The sequence below is a fragment of the Ambystoma mexicanum genome, chromosome 7q (genome assembly GCF_040938575.1).
Source record: "Ambystoma mexicanum isolate Mex_15411 chromosome 7q, UKY_AmexF1_1, whole genome shotgun sequence".
Taxonomy (NCBI): Eukaryota; Metazoa; Chordata; class Amphibia; order Caudata; family Ambystomatidae; genus Ambystoma; species Ambystoma mexicanum.
Window position 1 is genome coordinate 629,782,570 of NC_090941.1, and position 23,529 is coordinate 629,806,098.

At 46.1% G+C, this 23,529-nt stretch overlaps 1 protein-coding gene across 3 annotated transcripts in view; it reads right to left on the reverse strand.

The window, feature by feature from the left end:
• The window catches only part of BRCA2 (BRCA2 DNA repair associated), a 2,020,919-nt gene that overhangs the window by 1,062,054 nt on the left and 935,336 nt on the right, over positions 1-23,529 (reverse strand). For all 3 annotated transcript variants that reach the window (XM_069639263.1, XM_069639261.1, XM_069639262.1), the window contains one exon: positions 20,515-20,705. In XM_069639263.1, the coding sequence (XP_069495364.1) occupies positions 20,515-20,705 (191 nt within the window). The remainder of the gene's footprint in view (positions 1-20,514; positions 20,706-23,529) is intronic.

Below are 23,529 nucleotides of genomic sequence, written 5' to 3' on the forward strand. Positions count from 1 at the left end.
AGATCTACCCCCACTCTCTGCCTGAAGAAGCGTCTAGTCCTTAGAGAGTTGGAGGTAGCCGGGGGAAGGGTTTGAGAAAAAAGGTATTTTGGAAGAGAGCGTTGGATGTAGTCTGGGCCAGACCCCAGAAAGCCTTGTGGACAATGCAAAGGGTCTTGAACTTGATTCTTGCAGCCACCGGGAGCCAGTGGAGTGATTTCAGGGCTATAGAGATATGATCCCTGGGCTTGTGGCCAAGGATAAGCCTCACTCCCCTGTTCTGGATTAGTTGCAGAGGGTGGAAAGTAGAGGAAGGCAGCTTGAGAAAGAGTAGTGCAGCCTAGAGAGAAACAGGGCTCTTGAGACAGTGAGTTTCTGAGGGAAAGTGAGAAAGGGAAGAGTCCCTTTGAGGAGGAGCAGCTGGTAGGTAGTGGGACTTCTTGGCAACTTCTCAGATGCGAGGAGAGAAAGAGAGTGGAGTCAAAGATGAGACAAAAGGTTTTTTGCCTCGCAGAAAGGAGAAAGAAGAGGGCCCAAGGTGGGCGGCCTGAGTGAGAGAGGGAAAGCAGGGGCAGGGGTCCCAATGAGAAGGATCTCCATCTTAATGGCACTAAGGTAGATATAGTTGCAGGTGCACCAATCCTGAATCACGGATAGACAGTCAGGAATGAGCAAGAGATGAAAGGAGCCTGAAGGAAAGCTGAGTGCCATCCCCATAACACTGAAAGTTAGAGGAGAAAGTAGAGATCAGGTGGGCCAAAGGGGCCAAGTGAGGTTGAAAAACCAGGGTGAGAGGATAGAGCCCTGGGGGATGTCACAGGTAGAGAGAGGTGACAGAGAGAAAGGGGCCAAGTTGACCTGGGAGGGGCAGTCCAAGAGGAAGGAGGTCAGCCACTCCAGGGCCTGGTCCGTGATGCAGAGGTTCTCACGTAGTCAATTGATCAGAATGGCATGGTTGACTGTGTTGAAAGTAGAGGAAAGATCAAGGAGGATTAGGACAGAAGGAATGCTGGAATCAAGATTAGACAGCATATCTTCACGGGTGTTCAGGAGAGAAGTTTTGGTGCCTCTGGCAGCTCTCAAGCCAGACTGATGGTCATGGAGACAACAAACAGATTCAATGTGGAGAGTAAGCCGGGAGATGGGCAGCTTTTTTTCCAAGAGTTTGCCCAGGAATGGGGTGATGGAGATTGGGCAATAGTTTGCCGGACAGGTTGGATCGGCAGACGGCTTCTCGAGGAGTGGCTGCACAAGGGAGTGCTTAAGGGCATAGGGAAAGGTACCAGTGGTGAAAGAGTGATTACAGAAATCAGTCAAGGTGCAGCAAGGGTGTCAATATGGTCCTTGATGGTTCTGGAGAAGCAGGGGAGCACCTGTTTGGACAGCACTTTCATGGATCGGACTTGTCTAGAAACCTTGTCAGGTGTTGTCAAAGAGAAAGAGGAGAAAGGAGGAGAGGTAAAGATGGCCAAAGGGGGGGCCGAGGGAGGGGAAGAGGAGATAGTGGACAGGATGTCCTGAGTTTTAGCGGAGAAGTGAGAGGCCAGAGCCATATAGAGGGCCTGGGAGGGAACAGGAGAGGTGGAGACCGCAACAGGACTGACCAGTTCCGTGCAGATTTGAAAGAGTTTGGCTGTGTTAGAGGCAGCAGAGATCCAGGCTTCAATGTGCGCTCTCTTCTTGATGAGTGTTATTGCTTCGACTGTTTTTTTTGCGCAACAGTCTAGGTATGTCTAAATGTGGCCTGGCATGCTTTAGTGTAATGTTGTAACATCTACACTGGTCTACATTGTGCAGCCAGTGGGACATGTTTTCAATGTGGCATAGCATTTTTAATAGCAACGCATTAATGTTCCTGTGCACTGTTGGTGACTTGCATGTATTGGATTGGTGTTATCCTACAAAACAATGGTAAACACTCTGGCTTTTTAGCCATTTTTTCTCAGAAAGTGTGCTGTATATTGCATTACAACACATATTTATATCTTTCTCCTAGTACAGTGTGCAGTATACCCCTTCAGCAGCACGTTCACGCATATTGTGCAAGCGTGATAATCTAGGCCGGCCCAGAGTGTGGCACGACCCGTGATTTGCTGACGAGTTGGGGGGCCCACTCAGCATGGCTCGCAGGGGGGCCCCCACATTTTGTGTTACGCCACTGATCAGCATAGTTAGTGTAGGCTATGCCTAATGAGTCAAGGATGTTGAAAAGAGGCCAGGTGAATATGTTGTAGAGGGTTGGGGCGATGCAGGACCCCTGAGGTATGCCGCAGGTAATGAGAGAGGGTGATGTGTTTGCAATCTCGGAGAGGATCCTCATGACCCTACCTTCCAGAAAGCAGGCAATCCAAGCTGTGGCAGGTGGGGAGAAGTTGGCATGTGTGGTGAGGTGGTGACAAAGGATTTGGTGGTTGACCAAGTTAAATGCTGTGGATACATCTAAGAGGAGGAGGAAGGCAGACTTTCCTTTGTCTCTAATCTCGTCAAGTTGATTCTTTAGGTCGAGCAGGACCGATTCAGTCCCGTGGCCTGGGCGGAAGCCAGATTGGCACATCCCTAGAATTTGGTTGTCTTCCAAGAAATGCTGAACCTGCAGGTAGGCTGTGCGGTCTAGGATTTTTTTTATAGGAAAGGGATGGAGGTGATTGGCCTACAATTAGATAGAATAGCAGGCTCAAGGGTGTTTTTTTTTAGTAGAGGGAGGACCCATGCTTCTTTGAGGCTGACTGGGACCATACCCTTAGCGAAAGATGCATTTATAAAGGCAGTGATCACTGGGCTAGAACGTCAGCGCAATCTTTGATGTTCGTTGCAGGGCAGATGTCACCTTTACATTTGGAGGGTTTAAGATTTTTAATCAGTTTAAGGACTTCACTTTCAGGGAGATCTCTGAACAAAACTGTGTGGAGGATGGAGTGAGGGGGAAGCGCAGCTGATATTGGTGGCTATAGCGTGGGTGTTGAAAAGGGATTGTTGAGCAATAGTTTTCGGGTTTAGGGTTTCAATTGTACGTAGTAAGGTTGCCGGGATATTTGCGCACCATGAAGTATCTTTGGTAAGTGACGTGGGCAGTGGGGCAGGAGCTTCGAGTTCTCTGAAGAGGTTAATGATTTCCTTTACATCAGGGTTTGCATTGCTGATTCTCAAGTTGAAAGAATTTGATTTGGCTGCGATAGTGGCAGATTTATAGCGTCTAGCTATTATGCTGAAGTCATTTTTGAGAGAGTTGCTCAGGTCCTTTAGCCATGTTAGCTGGGCTTGTCGTTTCTGGGAGCGCAGTTCTAGTAGGTTGGGGTTAACCAGGAATTAGAATGTCTGACTATTTTGGATTTTTGATAGGCTAGGTGGGCTATGGTGTTCACTGCATTGGAGAGGATGGAGGTGTAGGTGCCCACTATTGAATTGGGGTTGGATGCGAAAGGCGGCTTGAGGGCTGGGTTGTTTAGTTGGGGCAGGATGTTTTCTCTGGTGAGTTTTTGTGAGCTTCTTGTCATGGCTGGCGGTAGTGGGTTAGGTGTGATTTTAGGGTTGGTGGGTTGTGGGATGGAGAAGTGGACAATGTGGTGGTCTGACCATGGACAAGGGGTCGTGGTACTGGTTGTGACCGGGCAATTGTGGTCGGAGATCCAATCTAGCGTGTGTACTTTGCAGTGTGTGGGCTTCGTGGTAAACTGACAGAAGCCTAGGGTGTCAAGGGCATCGGACAGAGATGTAGCTTGTGGGTCGCTTGGGTCAAGTAGGCCTAGATTGGGGTCGCCTAGCAGGATGATTTTGGAAGAAGCTTTTAGATTATCCTGGAGAGTATGAAGGAGCCAGGTGGTCGATAGATAAGGTGGATTGTGATGGTGCAGGTGGGTGAAGGTGTGAATTTGAGCGTTAAAATGTCCGAATTGCCTTCAATGGATGTGTTGCACCGTCTTAATGGAAGTGCATCTCTGGCTATCAAAGCGAGTACACCTCCTGTGGATGTGCGTCTGTCGTTCCTGAAGATAGTATAACCTGTAGGCAGGGCTAGGGGTAGTGCGTGGCCAGATGTGTCGTGAAGCCAAGTTTCAGCGATGACTAGGGTGTCAAGGTCATGTGTAGTGATAAGTTTGTGGATGTCTGGTGCATGGGCTGTTAGTGAGCGTGCATGAATGATGAACATGACAGGAGGGGGAGAGTGGCTATGCTGAGGGTGAGAGGTCCGGGGCTCGTGTTAAGTGGGGGAGTGGCTATGCCTGGAGATCGGCTGGTTGTCAATTGTCTAGCTAGAGGATTGTTGTGCTGGCTACTGTCTGGTGGAGGTGCAACCTTGATATATGATATGATATTTATAATGTGCTTAATACCGAGAGGTTTATAAGCGCAGACCCGGGGATCGAACCTGTGGTGCTCTGTTGTCTTGCTTCCAAGGTGAGCACATGCTCCTGAGCTATCCTCCCGAGACAACCTTAGTTGTGTTTATTGGTGGATTGCGGTTGCTGTGGGTTTTGATGCGCTGTGGTAGAGGGGTAGTGAGAGGGAATGAGGTGGCTATATATGGTTTAGGGGCATCTTTTGTCACGCTGTTAGAGGGGTGATGGGGGAGTTTTGTATGGTTAGAGTGTGAATTGGCTGCTTTTTGGGCCGAATGGAGATTTTCACCGAGACAAGTATGGAGCAGAGGTACATAGTCCTGCTTGATAAAGTGCAGAGTGGATGCTACTCTGCTATCGTTTATTTCCGCCGGGGATGGCTCTTGGAAAGTGGAAATGGAATGCAGGTAATGTGTTGTAAGGCGGGTTAGTGTGTCGAAGTGAGAAATTTCTTGTGCGCAGTTTAGGGGGTACAGATGTGGAGGGAACGCTGTTGAAGCGTGAGCAGAGTCTCCGATTTTGGTGTGCGGTCAGCGCTGGGGTCACAGGTATTGGCCGATGGATCTGTGCCGGGTGGAGGATAACTGCTGAAAGGGGTCTGTTAAGCTGTGAGCACAGCTATGAGCAGTGCATTCCATTGTGCTCATTGCAAGTATGGGAGAAATTTAATAGGGTCCTTTGTTTTGGGCGCCGTTTGTTATTTTGGGTGTGAATGCGTTTACAGTTAGGTGTAGAGTGGGATTGGGAAGCGTCGGCTGGTGGGCAGTGTTGTGCGGCGGCGTGTGATCGTCCTGTGCTAGCGAGGCAGGCGGTCTGCACTCTGCTAATGGGCTACATGCAGTTGTTTTAAACCCTGTGATAATTTCGACTTTGGAAGGTATTGGTGTTCGCCCCATGACAGCGTTTAAGTTGCTAATTTTATTTGTTTTCTTTATTTTCAAGTGTCCCTTCTTTGTTAAATTGTTTGCTTATGTTGTGGTGTTGAAATATAAGATGTAAAAACAAAGTTTCAATGTTCCTTAGGTTTGGCAGTACAGAGGCATCAACATTTATTGTGCTCATTGAAATTTCAATGAAAAGATATTGGAAAAAAAAGAAGGTGAACTGTCTGGAAGCCTCACCCATTTCAACATCTAAAATTATTTCTTCATCCCATAAATCAACGCTTCATTTATCCGAACAGAGTACATTGTTCATAGTTGCGGGGGCTAGTGAGTCAAGGGATGGCCATGCCACAGAAAATTCAATAGAGGCGAGTAAGCGGAACAAACCCAGCACCTTAAAGATGTTGGTGTGGCATATTGAGATTCTCAAGGAAAGGATTAGCAACCCTGATTGGTGGATTTGTATTAACAAGTACCCGATCCTAATTTTCCAAGAAACCTGGGCCACTAACCAGATCCACATACAAGGGTTTACTCTCAATTAAGTTCCAGCCGTGAAACTCAGTGACAAAGGCAGGCATTTTGGTGGACTCGCTATTTACCCGTCAACGAGTCTAGCAGTATCCAACATCTGCTTTATGAAGTCTGCTCCAAACTATCTCTTTATCCATTTTAAAGTTAGAGAAGGTGGGCGGGGAGGAGTTAGGTTTGGTGAACTTCTATAATAACAAAGTATGCAAAGCGGTGCTTACCTTACACTAACCTCACTCAGGGAGATTACAGAATACAATCTAGATGTAAAACCTAACTACCCAATATTAATTGGTGGCGATTTCAATATGAGACTGGGAACAGGGTGAAGACTTGCTGTAAGACTGAAGAGGAAGATGACCTGTGCCTCCCAAAAGCCATTCTGGTGGATCCAGACACTACAGACAACACTTTGCCTCTGTGGGAGATATTGCTTGAGAGCAATAAACAGGAGGACTGATTCCCCCTCATCGGTTAACTTCCTTTAACAACGGGAAACGCTATACATCGATACCCTTCCTATGGTGGATCAATATTCGCAGTTTTGCAATATTGCGGAAGAGTGAAAGTGACCATAAACCTCTCTTGGTCACATATGCCTGGGACAGGGGTAGCGGGGGGAGGGTGGGGTCTGCATTTAGCTAATGCTCTTATTTTCTCCAGTAATACAACAAAAAAAGGCACAAGGTGCCAAGGTGGACATCCTCCAAGGAAGCCTTCTTACAGAAGATGATTAACTGCTCCCCCAGAGATCTAAGGACAAGAGAAAAGCCTTAATGCTAGCCCTTAAATGCCAGTACCCAGATTTCAGACGCATAGGATAGGTTTAAAAATCTAACTGTCCAGGAGAAGGGGGGAGATAGCCACTCAAAAGTGGGACAAGCTATGTGAAGCAGCAGGACAACAGAAAAATAAGGATATTTGGCTCATTGTGTCAAGAAATACTAATGAACTAGACATGGGAGCTCCCAGAGATTCATATCATGGAGAAGGTCTGGAAAGACCATTTTCAGGCTTTGTATCTCAGTGGAACTAACAGTCAAACATCAGAGGTAGAAGCTACTAACAGCCGCAGGAGCGGTGGAACTTATTACGGTGACTGAGGTGACTCATGTGATCTCCAAGCAAATCACTGGGGATAGACAGTGTTCCTAATGATGTCTTCCTTAGTCTGATTTGTGGATACCAGTTCTGGTATAAAAAAATGAACGCACTTTTTTTTACTATGAACACGCTGCCACTGAGTTGGCGTGCTGGTATTATCGTCCAACATTTAAAAAAGGCAACAAAGCCGACCCATGTGCCTATCGCCCCATACACTACTTGGTGGCTCATGGAAGCTGTTTGCAGGAATCCTGCTAAAGAGACTCAAGGAATGTGTGCAGGAAAACGACACCCTGTCTGACACCCAGTCTGCCTGCAGGCCAAGGACAGGTTCCACTCACCAGGACCTAAACCTTTACCGAAGCCTAGAAAATATGTGAAAACCCTCCGTGTTCCCGTCTACGTGGCATTCCTGTACCTGAGTTCTGCTTTCGACCACATGGACACGAGCAGTCTGTGCATGGCACTGAATGAAATGGGAGTGCCAAGGCCACCTTTGCTGATAATTATGGCTCTCCATAACAATTCCATGGTGCACGTTCATCTTGTAATTAGAGGTAAACGCAGTGAGGAGATTGGGGTGGGAAAGTGGGTATGGCAAGGGTGTGTATTGGGCCCCGTTTCTCATTAATTTGTATACAATTCGTTTTTTATGCGTGTTTTCTCAGGTAATCCTAGAGGAATGGAATTGTTTGCATCAAGAAACAAGTTTCTTTGTTAAAAGGAGAGACTACAAAACCTAATTTGGTATCAAGCCTGGGAATAATATCCTGCTAGGGAAAAGGAACTTTGGAAGACTAAAAACAAGTCAAGTATAAACTTGGCCAGCCAGAAGCTTTGCTGAGGCTAGTGTACAAAGCCCCCCCCCCCCCTTTTCCTTCTTTTAGTTATTTGTTTTCTATACTGGTAGGGCCAGTTAGATGGATAGGATTCTTACTAAAGAGTTTTAATTTGAACTTTAGCATCCACTCATTGCTTTTGTTTTGTTAGGCAGGGAACTTCCCTCATAGAAATAGGGTAACTTAGGCGTTTGATTCCTTTTTTTTAATTTTCATGAACGGTTTATTGAGTCATGTACAACGACAATTTCGTCACCATAGCATCGCTGCCAATACAGTCCAAAGGTTACAGTAAAGCTTAGCATTGTCCATTAATAAAAACACATCTGGCGTCAGCGTTTGGCCAAAATAGTGCTGTGCTACACCTGACTTTAAAAAAAACATTTTAACCATTTTTATCATAACAAGCACTCATTTCTATCATTTAATCTTAAAGGTTTCCAAACAAAACCATGGATAAAGAAGAAAAAATACAGGACAATAGTGAAAAGTAAACAAATAAATTCAAAACAAAACAGTTGTGTGGGCACCTCGCTTAATGTTGGCATATGATTGGAACAAAGCAGGGCATGCAGTTTCATACTCTATAGTAATGAAAAGGAGGACATTGTGTGAGGTTTCTGGTGAATGCTTGGGTTGTCGGATGCATTTACAAATGTGGTAAGTAGGGCCCAATCGACAAAAAACACGTCATTGTCTCCCGCATTGCTGCCTCTATTTTAGACATGGCAGATACATACCATACCTTAGCCGACCATTCTTTTATGTCTGGTGTGTTCTTCGAATTCCGGTGTTGTGCGATTATCAAAAGTGCTGCCACTAAAAAGAAGGTGACCAGTCTGGAACTTCTAGCAGTCAGTTTATAGTGTCCCTGCGCGTCTTCGTTTCCTAAGAGTAAAACAAGCGGGTCCATTTCCAGTTCAAACCCACATATTTCTTTAATCTAGGCGACTATAGTCCACCAAAATGTTTGCATTTGAGGGCATTCCCACCACATGTGGAAAAAGGAGCCTAGGGGGGCGTTGCACTGCCAACAAGTGGGGGGGAGGGTTGGGGTAATTCTTTGTATACGCTCCGGGCAAGATACCATTGGAATATTAGTTTGAAGCTATTTTCCCTGAGGTGAACCCCTTGAGAGGTTTTATTGGCCCTTGCCCAAATATTAAAGCACATAAGATAATCTTCCATATCCCCTTCCCATCTGACCATATACGTGTGGGGGTTTAAACCTGGTCTTATTGCGCGCCTTGTAGAGAGTTGCTGATTTAGTTCTGGGGGGGGGGGGGGATCACCAAGGAACAGGTACTCAAATGTAGTGGTCTCACGTTTCCCATGAAGTGCTAAGTATGGTTGTGTGATCCAGTGATATATCTGCAGAAGTTCAAACCTATCCCTCTCCTCCACCATATAGGCCTGCTTACATTCTTCAAACGTGAGAGGACGGTTAACCTATACAACAGACCCTGTGTATGTAGACCTCCCTCTTTCTAGTGGATAAACCTTCCCTTACCTAATCCCGGGGGGAATTCTCTGTTGCCCCACAAACCGGTCCTAGGCAAGGGAAATGTTATCACCTTATATTTATCTTTTATATTTAATGTTATCACCTTATATTTATGCGCCAGTTTGTCCCAGTATTCCAGTGTGGCATCTGTGGTTGGGAGACCCCGTCCCCCTATTGGAGTCCTGCATATAAAAGAGAAGGTCATTTGCATATAGGGCTAGCTAGTGATCGTAACCTGCAATCTCAAACCCTTTAATGCCACTGGATGAGCGCACCAAACAGGCCAGTGGTTCCATAGACGAGGCGAACAATAACGGGGACAAAGGGCACCCCTGGAGAGTACCTCTATGTAAGTGCACTGGGCTGGAGAGAAGCCCGTTTACTTTAATCTTTGTGGATGGTAATACAAAGTTGGCCAGTATCAGTTTACAAAAACGTTGGACCAGCCCGAATCTCTCAAGAACCTTAGACAGATATGACCAATCAACTCGATCAAACAGTTTCTCAGTGTCGATAGAGAGTAAGGCCATCATTCGCTTATGTTTTTGCGCCCAGGCCGAGATGTCTTTTGTATGCCGAATGTTATCATGTGCCTGGCGCCCAGGTATAAACCTTGTTTGATCTGGCAAAACCTGGGCCAGTCTTGTGGCCAATACCTTTAAATAGATTCAGGAATCGTAGTTAAGTACTGCAATCAGCCGGTAGGATGAACACAGGGTGGGATCTTTATCTGGTTTAACCAGCAGGATCAGGTTTGATTCCCCCATAGTGGGTGTGATTGTGCATGTTTCTGCAAAGGAGTTAAATAAGGTTGCCATGTAAGGGTAGAGGACTGTTGAGAATTTATTTTAAAAGGCGGCTGTGTACCCGTTTGGACCAGGCACTTTATTACCCGGGAGGGAGCGAATGGCTTGCGTTATTTCTTCTGTTATCGGTGCATCAAGGATTTGCCTCCATTCGTCTTTGATCTGGAGGAGTTGGGCCTCTCGAATAAAGGCTTCCTGTTGGGGCCCCGCGGACAGGTCAGCTGTGAATAGCTCGGAATAATACTGTCACAGGATCTGTGTTTTCTCCGGTTCCTTAGTATGTAGTTGACCACTCCTGTCTTGTAGGGGCCCTATCATCGTGCTAACCCGCTGCGCTTGGAGTTTGTAGGCTAGTATTCAGGATGCTTTGTCAAAAGTACTGAAGTAAAAGTGCCTCGTACGGAGTAATTTGTGCGAGATGTCCCCTGCCCACAATGGCTTCAGCTCGGCCCTGGACACTTAGAGCTGCCGATAAGTTTTCCTGGCCTGTCATGTTTCTATTGGGATTCCCATCTGGCCACCCTTTCCTCAGGCTGTTCTCTCTGGGTGGATAACAGCTTTTTACAGGCTGTAGCTATACTGATGAATTCCCCCCTTAATGTGGGCTTGAAAACCTCCCATACCCCTGCGATAGACACTTCCCCAATGAGATTTTCTTCAATGTACTGTGCGATCCGTTTCGTAATATCAGAGCATATAACTGGATTGTGAGCAGTGAAATCATCCTCCAACCCAAATACATCCTGCCTCCCATGCCATATCCTTCTAAGTGTATTTTGATAGGGGAATGCTCTGATACTAGAATCACCTCTATAGTGGCTGCTGATATCTCGGACATTAGGGAGTGAGACACTAGGAAATAATCAATTTTAGAATAGGTACGATACACATGGGAGAAATGGGAGTAATCTCGATGTTGAGGGTGAAGCCTCCGCCATGCTTCGACCAAGTTCAAGTCGGCCATTGCCTTTTTGAGGGGTGCCCGTAATCCCTTACCTCCCTTCTACTAGTTCCCTTTGCGGGTCCTTCCCTAACGCCTGGTTTTACCAGGAGTTAAGGACGGGATCCGCAAAGGGACTCTAGAGCTAATAACGTTTCCGCAATTTGCGGTACCGTTATTAGCGCCTTCCCCATTCCCATTGAGCCCTACGGGGGATAAAATGGGAATGGGAATGGCCATGGGGAATTACTGGTCCCTGCGACCTCGGAATGGACCTGTAATTGCTCCATTCACCAGGGCGGAGTCGGAAGGGTTTTGGAGGCAGCCATGGAGCCAATAGCTCCATGGCTACCTCCAACCTCGTAATGAGGCCCATTGTGTCGTTTCTAGAGGAGCTGGATTATATTATATCTCATAGCCTGTTTTTCAGACTGGTGTATCTTCGTCTCTGCTCCTTTCTCTTTTGTCCATTGAAGGTCTCCTACGATCACGGCATCTACTCTTCCTTGACTTTGATTGTGTCCATTGAGTTGCCGAGGATTCGGACGTCTGCTCTTCCAGCACATATATATCCACTTCAGGAATTTTCATGGTATCCACCGCCACTTTGAGTGATGAAAATTGATGTTGGATCCCATCCATTTGGAACACAATCTGGAACATATTGCCCCATTTGTAGAGGATATCCTTTTCAAGAACCAGGTGGTCAACGGCTTCCTTTGTCTGCAGCAGTGTATTGTTCCCTGAGAGAGATCTTGGAACAGCTGAATAGCTGATCCTCGAAAAAGTAGGTCGCCCATCACTCTAGCCTTTTGAAAGAGAAGTTCCTTTGTTTTGAAAAAAATGACACGCACTAGGACATCTAGAATGAGATGTTGTCTCAACTGAAGCTGGAGAACACTCCGTGTGTGCAGTCCAGCGTAAGATCTGCCGGTTCGTCACTGAGTATCTCTTGGAATAGGTCATGCGAATATCCCTCTAGATCACGGTCTAGGATGTCCCTAGGCACTCATTTGTATATTGTTCCTTGTGTGAACGATTTATGGCATCTTCAAGTTTCTCTTCCGCCGCCCGTCGGCAAGTTTCCAGTGCCGCCACCCTTTCCTCGAGCTGAACATGGAATTGTGGTTGTTCGTAAAAGGCTGTTTCCAAGTCATCCAGTTTAGATTCATTTTGTTGCACCGTATGGGACAGCTCCTGGAAAGATCTTTTGAGATCTTTCGTCGTCGACGCCATCTCTTTCTGCAGAGACGGGAAAAGGCGCAAAATTTCCCCGTAAGTGGCAGGCTGGGCTTCCTCATCAAGTGCTAGAGACGGCTCCGAAAGTGGGTTTGAGTGTTGGAGCATGTCCCTGATATAGGCTCCCGATTTTTCCTTTGCCTTGCTGGTCTTCATCTTGCCCTTAAAGAGCAGATCATAAAAGGGGTCGTAGCAAGACCTTTTCAGCTGAAGCGGAACGAGAGGCTTTTCTGATGCTATTATCCCTTGCTTTAGCCCGGTTTCCAGCTTCTTACCACGGGTGGGGGCAGACAAAGCTATAATTCAGCTCAACTAGGCGTCCACTGGGGGGAGGCGAGGAGGGGATTCTTCATGCAGTGAAACTTTGCTGGCAATGCCTACTTACATTCACAGTTTTCCTTACATTGCATGCATTTTGCCAATATATTTTGGAGAGATTGGACCCCAAAGCTCCATCAGTTTGGTGATTTGTGGGCAAGCGTGCAATGATCCCCCAAACCAGATTGCTTTGCTTATGTTGGTGTATACCTGTCTGGGCTTTGAGGTCAGGGGTAATTCTCATTGTGCTAGCACCCAGTATTGCCTCCTCCCAGTGCAGGGCTTCTGTGACTGCAGGTCTCTTGTGTATGCCCCACCAGCTCTTCTTCTCCGATTCCTGAAACCTCACAGACTGTTCATGCTCATTGTGTAAGGCTCCAGCTGCTAAGGTCTTTAATTACGTCACTTTACAGCACAGCACATGCTGGGCACGCGTCGCGGCCTCGTGAATCACTCCCCTCCCCAGAGTTAGACAAGGGGCTGGGAGCACACCTGCTGACCGGCACACAGCGCTCCACTCATACCTGGTAGGCCCTGGGGATTTGGATGATGCAGGCTGCCGCCGGGCCCACTGCCACACAGAAGGGTCCGTGCTCCTCCAGTCAACGGACATGCAGGCTTCAGACAGTGAAGCCACCTCAGGATACTTTGCCGCGATAGCTGATGCGTGATGATGAGGGTCCGCTTCACTCCGGGTATAATGCACACCACGGCAGAGGTTCTTTCCCTGTCTATATTCAGGCGTCCTTCACTCCGGCGCCTGAAACGATCCTCCTCCAGCGCCGCGCTGGATCATAGCGGCCATTTTATTTTCTTCGTTGCTGGCCTGACTACGACCGAGCAGGCCGAATTTCACATGTTCTGAGGCCTCCTGGGACCTGAAATACCATCAAGGGCTGGGCGACATCTTCCACTGCAGTCATCTACCAAAAGCACAGCTCCTCCTGCGTTCTATTGGCATGTAGCAGCCTAGAAAGGTAACACAGCTGCAGAGCCTCAGGGATTACACCTCCATTAGGATCCAGCCAGGCCACGCCACCTGATTCCTTTTCTTTTTAATAAAACCCTTGAAACATGTCTCCAATCATCCGAATCCTTCTTCTGGTTCGCCACATAACTCGCAGCAAGAGCAAATTCTTGCCAGAAAGGCAGATGTTCCAAGGTGTGACAGTAGGAGACTCCAAGTCTTGAGTTACGCAGATGACTAGGTACTCCTTGCAACCACACCTAAATCACTTCAACTCTTGGTCGACAGGTACACAGAGTACATGTAGACCAGGGGCCTTAGAGACAATCAAAGGAAGTGCCTAATAATGTGTGTTTTTCGGTAAAAGGAAGGTAAAATCCAGAATCTGCTTAAATGGGTATCAATGGGGGGGGGGTCTGTGATACATCTGTCTATGTAGGTCTAAGATTTAAAAACTAGGCTGAACTGGGAAGATCAGACAATCAAATTAGACAGACCGGGGTATCTTTAGATTCTCCAAAACTATTAGGCATTACTCCATGGACTATGTGCTGACAAATAGAGAGGCAAAGCAATGTCAGCTGGAATGTATGCGTGTGAAATATGAGGCTCACGTAAACGTAGCCTGCAAAGAATTACTTTTTAAGAATGCTATCTGTTCCACACTCCACTTCGGTCTATACAACCTATTCGGAGACTGTCTCGATAATCCTAATGGACCTGATCCAATCCAGTCCAATTCTATTGTAAGGTTGATTGGCTTATGTATGTCAAAGCCAATTCTACGTAAGCTGGGCTTGGGAACATGCTTTACAGATAATAAATGCTAGCCAAGATACCAAAAGGGATCTTGAAGTCTAAGATTGTGCAATTCCTTGCACGCAGAAGGGAAGATGAAATGGGCACTAGATCTCATGTTAGATCATATCTCTATTTTGCACCCACGATGGGACTGCTAGGGTATCTTACCTTTATAACAAACCAACATCAAAGGACCTTGCTCGCCACAGCCAGGTTAAATGTTCTGCCCCTGGCAGTAGGTACGCATAGATGGAAGTTAGGAGCCAGTCACTGTTGCGCCTGTGGCACAGGAGAGAGTCTGGCTTATTTTATTATTTTCTGCCCCATTTACTCTGACATAAGGAAGAGCTGGTTGACTAGCATCCTTAGAGAAAGCGGGATAAGACATTATAGACCTGCTCTCACATTCGTACTATTGTGCTCAGAGGTGAGAGTTGCCTTTGACAAGGGCTCTTATCTAAGCAGGGTATGGAAAAAAAGAACCAAATGAATGCAATCTTTGCCTAAACTATGGTAATTAAAATTAACCAATAGCTGGTTCCAACTGAGCTCCTGTAAATTCTAATAAGCAGAAATGTCTGCTGTATGAGGTGATGCCAGGTGTAGGTACTTAAATAATTTCTGTATTATGGAACCCTGTAGCTTTCATCATTGCACACTAATTCGGGCTGCTATTTGCACTTTGAGAATTAGTAACGACAGGCCAAAACCTGCACTTAATGCTCTTTGACTGTGGTTACTCCTATTTGTCAGTTGCACTTTACCTTTAACAATTTGCTTCCTTGGCTGCTAGCTACATTTTATGTTCCGACAAGAGCAATGCTTGGCTTTTACACTCCATATGCATTGGAACCACTAGGGAACGGTCTGAATTAGGATTCTTCAAAATATTTGAAAGTGTTGCTTCTCTGCAGGAGTTGTCAAACCACTTATTTCCCTTCCAAGGGTGTGCTGATCTGTTTTCTTAAAAACAAGCAGAAGATACTAATTTCATATATTCTATGAAATTGAGGGCAACTTCAGTTGCCGGGGCGCCTAACACAAGAATTGTTTCGTTTAATCACAGGTAATTTGATACGGTGTGATTATTGAACTCCTCATCCTTCACTGCATCCCATTTGATTATTTGACTTGGCGGGTTAGCAAAGGTTTATCCTTTTAACATGTTTTCTTTTGTCTACCATTTTAGAGCCAATACCAGTGTGTGCAAAACTTCCACTAGATCGTCCCTATCCCCCACTGCTTGAGACCATTGTTTCACTAACTATTGTTACACTGGGCGCATATTGAGTCTAGCATGAGACACAATGAGGATGCAGGGTGCCATCATGACAAGCACACATGACTTTTCTGCCAACCAGCCATGTAACAGTGGATCTGGGTTAACAGGTTTTGAACCCTCTTGTTGGAGGGGAATACTAGTGTGGATCATGTATTGGTAATAGCCCCTAGAAATTGTTTGTCTTGGCAAGGAAGTAGACCGGATTTCTTTTTGTTGATTGAAAACCCTAGCTGATGTAACAGATTGATTGTTAGTTTGAACCTTATGCACTTTAGATGTGCTAGGGGCATTGAAATATGAAAGTACAAATCTTTCATATCCAGGGTTGCCAGGATAACGCCCTTTAGCATTGGAATGATCTTCTGTGATGTTGTCATTGTGAATTTTTGCGGTTTTACATATGTACTTGTTGGCCTTAGGTCTACCACTGATTTGTTCAGTCTTTCTTTGGAACAATGAAGTACACAGAATAAATACCCTTGTTTAGCTGTGATAGTGGGACTTGCTCCATTGTTTCTTTTTCGAGTAATGCAAGTATTTCTGCTTACAGATTCTGAAGATGTACCTGGCACTGACATGGGCTCAAACAGGCCGTTATCCCTGATCAATTCGGACACTAACATGTTTGCTAAATTGTTGTCCACACATCGAAGCTGGTTCACTCTGATCAGTCGGTATTGATCACCGGACGATCAACGGTGTTCAATCTGCGAAGACTATTTGGTATTATTTCACAGCTCAGTCTGGTTGCACAAGCGGTTGCTGCCTCACTTGATGCCGAGAAGGCTTTTGATTCGGTCTCCTGGCAGTTTCTGTTCTCGGTAATACATCAGATGGGATTGGGGGATTTCTTTATTGAATGTGTCCGCTTGCTATATGTTTCACCAGCTGCCAGGGTCCGCACTGGGGTCCCATTCTCTCCTGCATTTTTGCTTGGTCGCAGCACAAGGCAGGGCTGCTCGTTATTCCTCTCACTATTTGCGCGCACTTTAGAGCCCCCTGCGTTAATAATGCGCCTCAAACACACCGTGGCTTGCATATGACTGGCCCACCAAAAATAATATCTCGTTACACCGACGATACGCTGTTGTATATACAAAATCCAGACTCAAATCTGGCCCTGATATTGGACGAGGTGTGGAAGTTCTCCACCTATTTGGGACATTGTATAAACAAATCTAAATCAGAGTTATTTCCGCTGAACAATATTACTACTGCCCGCCAGACCTGGCTGGATTCAGGTTTAAATATCTATGCATAGTGGTTTCACGCACACATCGCTCCCTATTGATTGAAAACCATGATAAATATCTACAAATGTTGGGAGACAAGTTGAGTCTCTGGGCCAAGCTTCCCATCTCTCTATTCGGTAGGCTCTCCTTATTAAAAATGATTGGTGTTCCTAAATTGCTGTATTACTTTACTAATATTCCGGTCTGGCCTGGACGTATGTTTTTTCGATAGACTACAATTAATGGCAATCAGCTTTACATGGGGTGCTGGAAACCGAAGTATGAAAAGGGAGGTTATGACCAGGCCGTATGAGCAGGGGGGCCTGCAGGCCCCAGACTTTGCACTGTATTATAAGGTATAATTTGCCAGCTACTGGTACTCTCCCCAAGAACAGCCGATACACGCGCCCCTAGAGAAGGACAGCGCCTCCCCTTAGAGTCTGAGTACTATTGTCCTTGCCAACCAACATGTAGACACATGCACATTCGACCCGGTTTGCACAAATGTCAATGCGTGTGCCAGAATACTCAAGAGGCTAGGTGCCTCCTCCCCCTACTTGGGTGCACTCCCTCTCTGGAAATGCCCGGGACTCCCCCCCCCCCCAACATATGATAAGGACATACAGAGAGGGTGGGACCCCGAGGAAACACTGACCCTCATGATCTTTTCCCTGATGGTTCCTTTGTTACTCACGCAGAATTTTCCAATTAAATCAGTACAATATTACAGGATGAGAGCAGTGGTCAGGAGGTGCTGGCCGTCGTTCCCTGCCGAACCCAACAAATGTGAAATAATAGGGACTCTGGTTACTGGTGGAAATCCTAGAGGGCTGGTATCCAGGCTGTATAGAAAATGTCAGTGTTCCCAGATTCTGGCTCAAAGTGTCAAGGAAAGGTGGGAGGCAGATTTAAACAGGATGGTGGACTATGCTCAGTGGCTCCGCTGCTGTCATTTAACCAAGGAGGTATCCCTTAATGCTAGACACAGGCTGATACAATTCAAGATACTCAACAGGCTGCATTATACCCCCACAGAAATCGCTAGGTTTGCCCCCATGGCTGATTGTGTCAAATGTGGTGTTGACATGGCCGACTCTCATCATATGTACTGGAGCTGCCCGAGGGTTTACCAGTTCTGGCAGCTGGTCTCAAATTGCTTGTACAAGATCACAGACGTCCCTCCCACACTTTTAAAATACACCTCCTATTCAATCTTGGTTGTTAGATCGCTAGAAAATGTATACTGTATCATTGGAAATCAAAGGTTGCTCCAGATATTAAATCGTGGATCAAAGAAATGACCTATGCAAATGAGAGGGAGGAGGGCTATATATCCCTGGTGGCACCAAGTGGTAGGCCCAAGGACATTTGGGAGCCTTTTCGAGAATACTTGCGGAACCAGAGTTCAATAGGTGGATTGAGTGGATGTTCTGGCAAACGTTAGCGTACGAAACCCCCGTCAGCTACTTGCAAATCCTTTCTGTTGAAAGGTTTTACTTAACATCTGGCCCAAGGTCTTGATTGTCTTGTGCTCCTTTTTGGCTTTTTCTAGGGCCTCATATACTGCCTTGCCAAAAAGAACACTCTCCTCAACTGGCATATTGAGCAGGGTGGCTTGCGTCTCCTGCCTAAATCCTGACCCTCGCAGCCAGGCATGTCTCTTCAGAAGAATACCGTCCGGTACCAGCCTGCTCGCAGTTTCGGCTCAATCTAGTGCATTTTTAATAACTGAGTTAGCAGATTGCTCGCCTTCTAGTAGAACCTTGAGCATTTGGGATGTCATCCTTTGCTCCCACTGTGCTCTGTTATAACTGGCCATCAGGGATGCGCCATTAGCAATACTAGTCTTGTATGCTGCAGAGGTTGCTATTTTTTCCCCAGAGCAAATATTTTCTTGATTTCCTTATCTGGTGGAGATTCCGAGGATGCTAAGGGAATCACAGTCCTCTTACAAGTTGTCTACACTAAGGAGTCTAGCATAAGGTGAACCATAATGTAGAGAGGGACATGTAGTGAGGGTTTACCAGCGCAGGTTTAAAACAGCATTTTTCAATGCAGGGGTTCACCACTTTAGTGGGAGCAGGAGTGACACGTGATGGAGAAATTCTCCTTTTTAGTAAGTGTACTAAGCGGATGTACTCCCCAATCTGCTTCTTTTCATTTAGAATCTGTTCAACAAAATAAGTATCCTTCTCTGACTGCTGAGCGTCTATCTTAAAATGTTCTGCAGCCTTCTTTAACAGGTAATTGTATAAGATATGATCATCGGTAGGAGGCACTGAAATTGGATCGTCAGTTTTATCTGGGGAAGGAACAGGGTAGTCGCGATGCGTAACAGGATGTTCCTCAAATATGCTTTCCTCCTCATCGGTAGATTCCTCACCCTCAACAGGGTTCTCATATATTGATGTTAGGGTCTTTTTAGACTTTTAGGAGGTGAAAGGTCTTCTGTAACAAAACACTTCCTCTTAATGGGGCGTTTTACTAAGAAATCCATGAAGGTGGATATATTATTTGTCTTTTCAAATCTATCCTTTGTCCATGAGGTGGAAGGAGATTCTAGTGGAAAAAGACCAGTTTTTCTTCAAAGCATCTGATAGAGTGCATTATATCTTTGTGGTGCAGTGTTGATTGTTGTCTAATTTTTGTAGTCTGCACATAAAGAGATAGTTTGGTGGTTGAGAGGACTTGGAAACATGGGATGAGTGTGATGCAGGTGAAGCTGAGCGCTTTTGTTTCTGCTTTCTGCTTTGGTGCGGGCATGGAGTGTTTGTGCAGTCAATGTGTATCATTCTCGTGCCAAGATATGTCGCTGATCCCAATTACCCCTCGTGTGATGTGTTTTGGCCTTTTGTCGCAAGGGGTTCCACCCATAGCTGGTCCCGACATCTGCTTTTCCGAGCTGGGGACTGGTTTACAGGAATCGGTTGATTCCGTAACAACTGTCTCCTCAGCTTGCTTTCAAAACCTGGACTGCCCTTCGACTGTAATGGTTTCCGCAAGTGCAGAAAGCTCGACGGATGCCTCAGCCTGCATTGTGTAGGCCGCCCAACTCTTCGATTTTCGATCCTTGAATGTTTTTGTTTTAAAAAGCTTGCAAGCACAACACCTCTACTCCTGAATATCTAGAGGGAGGCAATTTCCCACTCTCTGTACATCTCTTATTTTTACAGTACCAGGACAATTTAACTGGAGTGTTGTCCATTGTCGAAGCTGGAAGACAAACATATAGACACATTCTACAATAGTAAAACTAGTTTAATGTTTTTTCCTCCCACTCTCCCTATTGTAATGTCGGAGAAGGCAGAAGGCCTGGAGACGTTGTTTACAGTCGACCGCGGACCCCTCTAAGTCACGAAGCCCGCTTAAGAGAATTGTGGCATGCATAAATGCTCCATCGAGCGATCTTCAGTGTCGATGTAGTAATATTAACAATATTCACTATTGCTCAATCTGAAGCATAACAATATACAACTATAAAAAAACTGAAGAGCGACCAACACAAAGGCAGAAAAAAAAAACAATCTGAGGACCTCGATGAGTGAAGGATAATGGTCACTGTATACTTCACAGTAGGGCTAATATTATGGGAATGCCCCGTCAGCGCCTTGCTTTCAACTTCGAAAAAAAATAATAGTTTGCACCACACACCCATACACAGACACAGAGCTAAATGTGTAACTAAAGCAAATAAGAGTTATCAATAGGATAAAGAATGATCTCAGCATCATGTAATTATCATGAATGTTACCTGCTCATACGAATATGCAAAGAGACATTTCCCTTCCACTGCTGTTTTAAAAGGGATTCTGTCTTGAGTAGATGTTTTTGTCATATACAGACTGCCTGGCTGTGGGCGGATTAATTGTCTTTGTTTCTTCCGTATTCTCATCATCTGCATATCTCGGGCACAATGCAGATTTTCAATCATTTCTCTCAAACCTATTAAAAAGAGATAGCCATTTATTAGGTTATTTTATAACAAACATTTAATTAGCTTTTGCTTAAGATTTTGAATTAAATAGTTGCAGATACTAAGGGCCCTACATTGTAATTGTGAAAAAAATACAAAATCAAAATCAACCAGCAAATGCAACCCATCAACCATTTCACCATTGCCAAATGGCTCTAACCTCACTGAACAGTTTGTAACAAAATGTCTGAACATCTAATCATTGCCTCCTTTCAATATAATCAGGGAAGCGTGGACAACAGAGACAAACATGGTCGCTTGAATTGGCGGCTCCTCAAACCCTGGGGGGCAACAGCCTGAGCGCAGCATGTCGAGCGCCCGTGGTGCCCCGGCGCCCCCCTGTGATGGCATGAGCAGTGGCGCATACGAGGATGGAGGTGGCTACTCCAGCAGCGAGCCACTGTTCCGGAATGGAGCGCTGTGGGGGAGACTTGCCTGGAGCCAAGGAAAGCGCAGGACCGGGGCTGCGGTGCTTGCGCCCGGCCAGCATGCAGTGGTGGCACAGCGGCTCCAACGGGAGGACAGGAGAAGTTGGATCCCATGCACAACCGGGACCTGCCGTGAGGAGCAAGAGCAGTGAGAGGAGGAGCCGGGCCGAAGCCAAATTTGTTCTGGTCGAAGGGGTCCGTGGAGTGCTACTGTGGTCTTACTCCAGCAGATCACACATCGCCTGAGCAAGCAGGGTGGGCCGGGGGTAACCCAGCAGCAGGAGACACAGAGCGCTGAGCTTCTGCAGACCACAGGGGGTGAGGCACCGCTGACAGAGGAGCACTGCATAATCATCAACAAAAAGGGGTCTACCAATGGAATATAGAACTTCAAAACAGATTCTGAGTTTAATCTGTAATGAACAAATGGGTTGCTTGATTTAGTAATCCTAACATTGTTGGTCCGCTTTAGCCGCTCTTGTAGCAACCATGTACATATACAGTATAGTTGATGAAAAGTACTCAAATTAGGGCAATTAGTGAAGAGTATTGGGATACTTCTCTTGGCCCATTGATGTCCCATGAATTCTAGGCATTGGCTCTTATATGGACCACTAAGTCTAGAAGACAAATGGGTAAGAATGTTTTTATTGAAGGACAAACATGAGATTAACAGAATACACACATAGATGGGGTAAAAATAAAATGGGTGTGTTCGAATTATAACAGAGAAAGTAAATAAATACATATGCACTTGATTAAAGGCAAATTAGTGAACAATGTATAGTACAAAATAGCTCAAATTAATTTCAGTCTCTGAGGAGGGCAAAACCAATACAAGTGAAAACAACACAAAATTCTCGCCCGAGGAATTCCAGACAGTGGGTTTTGAAATAACTCAAGTAAAAAATAGGAATTCTAGGTAGTGAGTAAAGAAAACCCTGAAGTGAATATAGGGCTGAGGAACAGAGGAAAGAAAAAATATATAGGAAAGATTGAATCAGTAATAGAAAACACAAATCATTAAAGTCAATGGGCCTCATTACAACCCTAGCGGTAGCCGTGCTGGTAAAAACGGCAGGCTGCCACCCGAGTTGTGTTTTTTCCGGCGCTTGGCTGTAGGGAATCACCGGGGCATTACAGCCCTGGTGGCACGTGAAGCCAGGCGCCAGAAAATGTTACTCCCCATTCCCATTCAGTCCCATTGGACTTAATGGGAATGGGGAGGATGGAAGCACCAGCACTGTGCGCAACAGTGCCGGTGCTTCCATCAAAGTCTGCTGGCGAAACGGCACCCGCCAGCAGACTCGTAGTTTGCCTGTCCGTAAACAACGGTGCCAGTAAGCTTACCGGCACCGTTGTTTCCAGACTGTCAAACTTGTAATGAAGCCCAATGTGATAATTCAATGCACAAAACATTAAAGTCAATGCGAGTTTCGATTTTAGCGTACTATTTTAGCTAGAAATATGGGTTCATGGGGTCGGTTGTCTGCAGACGTGGCATCCGAAACCTATTTTCGTAAAAGGGCAAAAGCCTGTGGTTCCTGAAGTGGGTATTCCGATGGCAGCACATTTTCGGCAGTGGGTTGTAATATGAACCGCCTTCATCTGGGCTCAATTCTGAGGACCCTGTGAGGTCCATATATATACATTGGTTGGTTGGTCGGAGTATAAGGAGCAGCAATACCAACAACATTATTGTAGGAGGTGGCCTCTGACACCTGTGGGTCAGGTTAGCCGCAGGTCAAAAATCCATAGCTCGATCTGGATAGAGGAGGGGGCTCTATTACACCAGGGTCAGCTTCAAGTTTTGGAGTGATGGTCGGCTCCTGTAAAGTCAATGGAGTTCAACCACAGGTGGGGTGCCGTACTTGCGACCTGCTCGCCAGTTGACAGTGGCTCCCTCAAATAATCTGTAAAAGACAGAGCAAATGCAGTGTCTGTGCCAGATGCTCAGAGAATCGCAGAGCTAAGCATTGGAGTGCAACTCATACGGGGGCGAGGGTGGCAAGGAACGTGCTAACTAGGTGGCACAAGCCCAAGGATAGCCCGGGTAACTTCTGTGGCAAAAACAGTACAGGCAGGAGGAGGGGAAGCAGGAAATTGTGCCCAGGAATATCTTACCTTCTGTAAGTGCAGATTGGCGGGTCCTATGTAGTGGGTGCAAGCTTGTTCAATGCTTGTTTCTGTCCAGGAGGCCTATGTGATGTTGGCGTTCGTCTATGTAACTAAGGCCGTGGTGTGCAACCATCAGGTGATTGGTAGTACATCCTGACGTACCGTACGTTTCATTGGCATGGGAACTGACGCTGAGGAGTTTAGGGCCCGCCTCGATATCGCAAGCTGCTAGGGCCAGGGTATGGTC